The sequence below is a fragment of the Eimeria acervulina genome, genomic scaffold, assembly GCF_000499425.1.
Source record: "Eimeria acervulina Houghton genomic scaffold, Eah_scaff153, whole genome shotgun sequence".
Taxonomy (NCBI): domain Eukaryota; phylum Apicomplexa; class Conoidasida; order Eucoccidiorida; family Eimeriidae; genus Eimeria; species Eimeria acervulina.
The window spans coordinates 1-7,500 of NW_013550207.1; the positions used below are offsets into that span (position 1 = coordinate 1).

Here is a 7,500-nt window from a genome sequence, read left to right on the forward strand (position 1 = left end):
AATATATATATATCTGTCCCCCTCTCTTTATATATATTTATATATATATTATTTGTCTCTCTCTGTCTCAGCATCTGTAGAGAAAGAGAGAGAGAGAGAAGCATGTGCAGTTGTAGTAAGTGTCTCCTTTAATATGTTGTTTATAATTTGTGTATTATAATTTGTATATTAGGTTAGAGGGCATAGCCGAGCACGGAGAGGAGACAGTTTATGTAGAGGGTCTCCCTATGGGCCGCACCCCTGAGTTTATACAAGAGAGGCTATCTCGTTATTTTGCTCGATTCGGAGCTGTCTCTAAAGTTTATGCACTTCCTAATAAGCTTGATGCTTATCAATGCGCAGGCTCTGCTTTTGTCTCCTTTAAAGAGTATCTTTCTCAATCATAATAACACCCTCATAAACCCTAAACCCTAAACCCTAAACCCTAATGACAACACACGAAAAAAAACCGCGCAAAGGCGCTTGCTCCTTCTTCTTCTGTCTCTTACTATGCACCTATTATGTGTCTCCTTATCTATATCTTTGTCTCCTTATCTATCTCTTTGTCTCCTTATCTATCTCTTTGTCTCTTTATCTATTTGTCTCCTGATTATAATGTCTCATCTTATTTTGTGTCTCCTTATTATATAATGCGTCTCCTTATTTTATAATGTGTCTCCTTTATTATATGATGCGTATCCTTATCTATCTCTTTATCTCATTAGATGATATGTCTCCTTTATTATATAATATGTCTTCTTTACAATGCGCCTCCTGTATAATGTGTCTCCTCATTATATTATGTGTCTCCTTTACTATATAATGTGTCTCCTTTACTATATAATGTGTCTCCTTTACTATATAATATGTCTGCTTTACTATATATTGTGTCTCCTTTATAATGTGTCTCCTTTAGTATATAATATGTCTCCTTTACTATATAATATGTCTCCTTTATAATGTGTCTCCTTTAGTATATAATATGTCTCCTTTACTATATAATATGTCTCCTTTACTATATAATATGTCTCCTTTACTATATAATGTGTCTCCTTTATAATGTGTCTCCTTTATAATGCGTCTCCTTTATAATGTGTCTCCTTTAGTATATAATGTGTCTCCTGAATGATGTCTCAGCCGCAGCAGCGCTTTGCGCGCTGTTCGACTGCCCATTCGTTTGCCGGCGTCTCTAAATTTTCGCGTTCTTCGTCTGAAGCATTTGGCTTCGGGTTGCTGCAGCGAGGATCTGTATATACACCGCAAGCTGCATGCAAACCGCAATATTCTGCTGCTTGCTAGGTACGGGGGTATATGAAGAGACACAGAGAAGAGAAGAGACAGTTGCCTTTGTTTCGTCTGTCTCTCTATGTCTCTGTCTCTGTCTTTGTCTTTATCTCTTTTTACTTGTCTCTGTCTCTGTCTCTCTCTGTCTCTCTCTCCTTCATTTTGTCTCCTTTTGATGACTCCTGCATGATGTCTTTTTGCTGTCTCCTTTTCGCTTTCTTTTTATTTTTCTTCTTCTTCTTTCGGGTGTATGCATGTCTCCTTTGCTGTCTCCTTCTTCTTTTGTTTTATTTAAGAAGCGTATGTATGCATGTCTCGTTCTCTCTTGTTTGCTGTCTCCTTCTTCTTTTGTTTTATCTGTCTCTTCATTCTCTGCATTTTGTTTTTGTTGTTTTGTCTCTTCTTCTCACTGTCTCCTTTTTTAGGTTTGTTGAGGCGCTCTCTTTTATTTGTTTATTGTCTCTTTTTGCGTGTCTCCTTTCTCTTATTTTTCTCTTAGACAAATGCATTTGGCTTTGCTTAAAGAGGGACAGCCGATGACTCTCTCTGCTCTGAGGCGCTCCGCTTTAGTGCGCCAGTTCTGCTGGGATCGATCGATCCCAGCTCACGGATATCGACCCCTCATGGTCGCGGGGCAGCCTATTCTAACGGAGGATCGATCGATCCTAGCCTGGGATCGATCGATCCCAGGTGGGGATCGAACGATCCCAGGTGGGGATCAAGTGGCCATGACTCAGGATCGATCGATCCCAGGTGGGGATCGATCGATCCCAACCTGGGATCGATCGATCCCAAAGGGGGGTCGACCGATCCCCTTCACCAGGAGTGCTTGGAGAGAAGCGCAGAGCTCTGTAAATTGTGTCTTCGGCTCTTGGGGGGCCTTTCTTGCTGCAGAGCCATTCAATGAGCTCTTCTTCGTTATCAACAGTAAGCAGCAGCAGCAGCAACACGGGCAGCAGCAGCAGCAACAGCAACTGCAGCACCAACAGGAACACTAGAAGCAGCACATGCAGCAGTAGCTACAGCAGCAGCAGCAGCAACTCAGGGCGAGCTTGTGAGGGGCATTATAATCTTGTTTATTGATGCTGTATCTTTTTGCGTGTGCTGCTACTGTTGCTGCTACTGTGTGCTGCTGTTGCTGCTGCTTCTTGCTGCTGTTGCTGCTGCTGTTGCTGCTGTGTTGCGGCATTTAATGGTCAGACGACGCGGCTGGCGTTTCGACTGACGCACCCGCAGCCCAGCAGCAGCAGCAGGAGAAGCAGCAGCAGCGGCAGCAGCAGCAGCAGCTGCTGCTGGCGCCTCGGCTGGTAGCCCCGGATCAGCTCGATGTAATCCTCAAGAGAGGCAGCAGATTGCTGCACCGCAAGCTGGAGGCCGAGCTGTCGATACACTGGAGACAGGGGAAACCCGAACTGCCAGAGTAACTAACAACTGCCTGCTGCTGCTGCTGCTGCCGCTGCTACTTTTTCTGCTTCTGTTTTTGTTGCTGCTGCAGCTTGTGCTGCTTCTGCTGCTTTTGCTGCAGCTGCTTCTGCTTTTGCTGCTGCTGCTGTATCTGAGTTAGTGGCTGGGTTGAGCTGAAGGGGCACCCTTGCTGCTGCTGCTGCTGCTGTTTCTGCTGCTGCTGCTGCTGCAGCGAGACAAAGAAGCAAATCGATCGCTGGCTGCACAGGGAGCCGCTACCTGAAGAGCTGCAGACTTGGTCTCGCAGCAAAGATTTCTACAAGTGAGGCGCCCTGCTGCAAGCTGTTGCTGCTGCTGCAGCAGCAGCTGCTGCTGCTGCTGTTCTTGGTACTCGTGTCCCTGCTGCTGCTGCTTTTGCGTAGCTACTGGTGTTGTTGTTCCCGCAGCATTTGCTGCTGCTGCTGCTGCTGCTGCTGCTGCTGTGCTTGTGCAGGATCCATGATGAGAGGCATCAGTTTAAATTAAGACTACGAAAAGAAAGAAAAAAAGCAGAGCTGCAGCGGCGTCTCCAGGTAGCAGCAGCAAAGCGGATGGAAGAGAAGCAGCAGCAGCTGCAGCAGCAGCAGCAGCTGTTGCAACAGCAGCAGCAAAGGTAATATGGCGAGGGTGTTTAGATAATTCGGTTTTGCTGCAGCAGCAGCAGCAGGGGAACGCAGCAGCAAACGCAGCCCCCCCAAGTTGTCAGTTAACCAGCTAGCTAGAACAGCAGCAGCAGCAGCAGCAGCAGCAGCAGCAGCAGCAACCAAAGGAGAACTGCATAGCCTGCATGTCTCCGTCTGCATTTATGACATTCGAATACAAAATAATAATTTAAATAGATTAGATATATTGCTTGCTTGGCCTGGAATATATATATATATTATATATATATTATATATATGTACATATATATATGTATCTATGCATATATATATATATATATATATATGAGGACGAACAAAGAGAGCAAGGGAAATAGGAGAAAAAAGAAAAAAAAGAAATAAACAAAAGAAAATGAATAAATGCAGAGGGTTTGGTTGTCGCCCCGATGCTGTCTCTGCTGATTGAGAAAGAGACAGCAGAAAGGAGACAGCAGAAAGGAGACAGCAGAAAGGAGACAGAGTTTAATAGAGACACACAATAATAAACTAGAGAGCAGGATAGAGACAGTAGAGAGAAAGGAGACAGAGTAAAGGAGACAGAACAAAGGAGACAGAGTTTAATAAAGTAGAGAGACACAATAATAAACTGAAAAGCAGAAAGGAGACAAAAAAGATAAAGGAGAGAGCAGAAAGGAGACAAAAAAGATAGAGGAGACAGCAGAAAGGAGACAGAATTTAATATATTGTCTTCATGATCAATAAGAAGAGGAGACAGCAAGAAAATAAAAATGAAAATAAAGATAAGGGAGACACGCGAGATAGAGACAAAGAAATAGACAAGAAATAAACAAAAGGAGACAGACAAGATAGAGGAGACAGTAAGAGCGAATGATAGGAAGAGAGACAGAGACAAAGAGAGACACAAAGAGAGACAGAGACAAAGAGAGACAAAGACGAAGAGAGACAGAGACAAAGAGAGACCGAAGCAAAGAGAGACAGAGACAAAAGAAAAAGAGAAGGAGACGAGGGACAGCACATAAAACAACGCAAGGAGACAGACAATATGATGGAGCCGAGGGCATATAAAGGAGACAGAAAGAGAGAGAGAGAGGTAAAGCAAACAGAAAGAGAGACAGTGAGAGAGAGATAAAGGAGACAGAAAGAGAGACAGCGAGATAAAGGAGACGAAGAGAGAGACAGAGATAAAGAGGGCAGAAAGAGAGACAGAGACAGCGAGATAGAGGAGACAGACAGAAAGAGAGACAGAGACAGCGAGATAAAGGAGACAGAGAGAGAGAGAGACAGCGATGTAAAGGAGAAACAGAGAGAGACAGACAGAGACAGAGAGATAAAGGAGACAGGGAGACACGGACAGAGACAGACAAAAAAGAGTTAAAGACAAATAGAGAGACAACCACACGCAGAAGAGACAGCAAATGACAGAGACACACAAAGGAGACAGCAAGAAAGGAGACAAGTATAAGAATCAAGCGAGAGAGAAGGCTTAGACTTAGAGACAGCAAAGACAAAAGGAGACAAACAGACACAAACAAGGAGACAGAGACAGCAATAGGGCAGAGGCAAGCAAAGAAGAGACAAAGATATTCAAGGAGGAGACAGAGACAACAGAAGCAAACGTAATCTGTACTCTATGCAGCAGCAGCAGCAGCAGCAGCAGCAACAGCAGCAGCAGCAGCAGCAGCAGCAGAAGCACAGCCTCAACACCCCTAAAGCCCAGCCGCCCGAGGTCTCTCTCTTTATTGTTTGTCGGCTGAGGGCTCATGACCTTGCGGTTAAGGGTTTAGGCTTTAGGGTTTTGTCTCTGAGGGTTTGGATTTAGTGTTTAAAGTCCAGAGTATAGTGTACAGTGTTTAGGGTTTAGGGTTTAGGGTTTAGGGTTTAGGGCTTTAGCGCAGGCTCATCCTTCTGTACACTGTATGCCTATACAATAATAAGTCTTATTCGAAAGTGTATATAAGATCTTGTCTTAACAACAAACCCTAAACCCTAAACCCTAAACCCTAAACCCTAAACCCTCAGGAGGTGCCCGGCCCCCTAGGCGTGGGGCCGCGCCCCGCATATATCTGTATTGCATGTGTACGTTTATAATTTGTTATTGTTTGTTTTTTTAACTTTGTTTCTTTATTAAATGCTTTCTTTTTCTTTTTATTATATTTATTTTAAGGTATGTAGGAAGCGATCTGCCTATACACCGCAGAGAGCCGCTAAGAGCCAGGGATCGACAGCTGTGGCTTCCGTTGCTGCTGCTGCTGCTGCTGCTGCTGCTGCTGCTGCTGCTACAGCAGCAGCAAACTGCAGCTCTGGGTCTTTGCGTTTGCTGCTGAGTTTTGTCTAATAATAAATTTACACAAATAAATAACAGCAGGGAGGCCCCCGCAGGCGACCTTGCTGCACTCGAGGGTTTAGGGTTTATTAGGGTTTATTAGGGTTTAGGGTTTAGGGTTTAGGGTCTGACGAAGATGACAGATGCAAAACAGCAGGGGCAGCAGCAGCTGCGCGAGCTGCTGCAGGCATCCCTGCAACCTGCTACAGCCAAGGCAGCAACAGAACAGGTGCGGCAGTTGCTGCAGCAGCAGCAGCAGCCGGAGCAGCAGCGTGAGGTGTATCTGCTGCTAGCAGAGGAGGCTCTTAGAGGAGAACAAGAAGAAATCAGACAGCTTGCTGCAGTGCTGCTCAGACGCAAGGCAGCAAAGGCATTTGGCTGCATGCAGCCAGAGCAGCAGGTGGGGCCCCTCAACATCGACAGCTTAGGGTTTAGGGTTTAGGGTTTAGGGTTTAGGGTTACCCCTGGTTGTTGAGGTGTGAGAGACATCTTCTAGCTGTCTTCTGTTTGCTTCCACTCTCTCTTGTTGCTGCTTCGTTTCCGATTGTTGTATTCATTGCATTTGCTGCTGCTGCATTTGCTGCTGCTGCACTTGCTGCTGCTGCTGCTGCATTTGCTGCTTCATCTTCCTTTCTTCTGTTGCTGCATCTGCTACTTCATTTGCATCTACTGCTGCGCGTCTGCATCTGCTTAATCAAACCCTATTGCTGCTACATATGCTGCTACATATGCTGCTATATTTGCTGCATTTGCTGCATTTGCTGCTGCTGTTGCTGCTGCTGCTGCTGCTGCTGCTGCAGTCTGAGTTTACGGAGTCCTTAGTAAATCGTTTGGGCAGCGAGTCTTCGAAGCCAGTGCGTCACTCCTTAGGTCATTTGCTTGCTGCGCTGCTGCGGCTGCCTCAATTTGACGAAGCAAAGACGAGACATGTGCTGCAGCTCCTTGCTGCACCTCTGCTGCAGCAGCAGCAGCAGCAACAAATGCAGCAGCAGCAGCTGCAGCAGCTGCAACTTGCTGCTGTCGAGGTATTTGCTGCATATGTTGAAAGCGGAGACGGGGCAGAGACCTTCTTTGATGAGTTGCTACACATCTTTCAGCAAGGTGAGGGTTTAGGGTTTAGAATCTAGGGTTTAGGGTTTAGGGTTTAGGGTTTAGGGTTTAGGCTGCATGCAGCTGAATGCTGCCTCTTGGGGTGTATCTGCAGCTCTCGCCACCACTGATCAAAACCCTTCCCTCGCTGGGCCTTCTTTTGAGGGGCTCAGGGGCCTCGCGGAGGATGCAGTAGACCCTGCACAACAAAAAAAGGTAGGGTTTAGGGTTTAGGGTTTAAAGTCTAGGGTTTAGGGTTTAGGGTTTGGGCCTGCCATAGAAGGTCGTCTGGTTTGCGTTGAGGGTTTGTAGTTCATTGGAAGTGTTGGAGGAACGGGATATAGGCCTGAAGCCTAGGGTTTAGGGTTTAGGGTTTAGGGTTTAGGGTTTAGGGTTTGTGTGGGGCTGCTGCAGTTGTTTGCACTGCTGCCTGGCGTAACAACAGTTATAGAGAAGGCGCTGCAGCCAGGCGGCGATGAAGCCGTGGCTATGGGGGGCCTCGAACTCATAGACGACCTCGTAGGCCTAGGGTTTAGGGTTTAGGGTTTAGGGTTTAGGGTTTAGGGTGTTGTGCCTCTTTTCAGTGTCTCCTTTTAGTGTCTCCTTTTAGTGTGTCCTTTTAGTGTGTCCTTTTAATGTCTCCTTTTGATGTCTCCTTTAGCTGTCTCTTCTTACTGCTGTCTCCTTTTATTGTTGCTGCTGTTGTTTGCTGCTAAGCTATCAAACGACTTGGTTTTATCTGAAGCGGAGCTGCTGTCC

General features: G+C 46.0%; 2 protein-coding genes across 2 annotated transcripts in view; both read left to right on the forward strand.

The window, feature by feature from the left end:
- Nucleotides 1–1,799: 1,799 nt before the first annotated feature.
- Nucleotides 1,800–3,323, forward strand: EAH_00021410 (hypothetical protein, conserved; the record flags this gene model as incomplete). Its single annotated transcript, XM_013397054.1, has 4 exons — nucleotides 1,800–2,190; nucleotides 2,464–2,683; nucleotides 2,900–2,989; nucleotides 3,161–3,323. The coding sequence occupies 4 exons, from the start codon at nucleotides 1,800–1,802 to the stop codon at nucleotides 3,321–3,323; spliced, it is 864 nt and encodes a 287-aa protein (XP_013252508.1).
- Nucleotides 3,324–5,089: 1,766 nt separating this feature from the next.
- EAH_00021420 (importin, putative) overlaps nucleotides 5,090–7,500 on the forward strand; it is a gene marked incomplete at both ends in the record, with an annotated part of 9,134 nt that continues 6,723 nt past the window's right edge. Inside the window, 7 exons of the mRNA XM_013397055.1 lie at nucleotides 5,090–5,100; nucleotides 5,225–5,243; nucleotides 5,777–6,052; nucleotides 6,453–6,753; nucleotides 6,815–6,957; nucleotides 7,156–7,260; nucleotides 7,459–7,500. The exon at nucleotides 7,459–7,500 is cut by the window's right edge and continues 106 nt beyond it. Coding sequence (XP_013252509.1) covers nucleotides 5,090–5,100; nucleotides 5,225–5,243; nucleotides 5,777–6,052; nucleotides 6,453–6,753; nucleotides 6,815–6,957; nucleotides 7,156–7,260; nucleotides 7,459–7,500 — 897 coding nt within the window. The remainder of the gene's footprint in view (nucleotides 5,101–5,224; nucleotides 5,244–5,776; nucleotides 6,053–6,452; nucleotides 6,754–6,814; nucleotides 6,958–7,155; nucleotides 7,261–7,458) is intronic.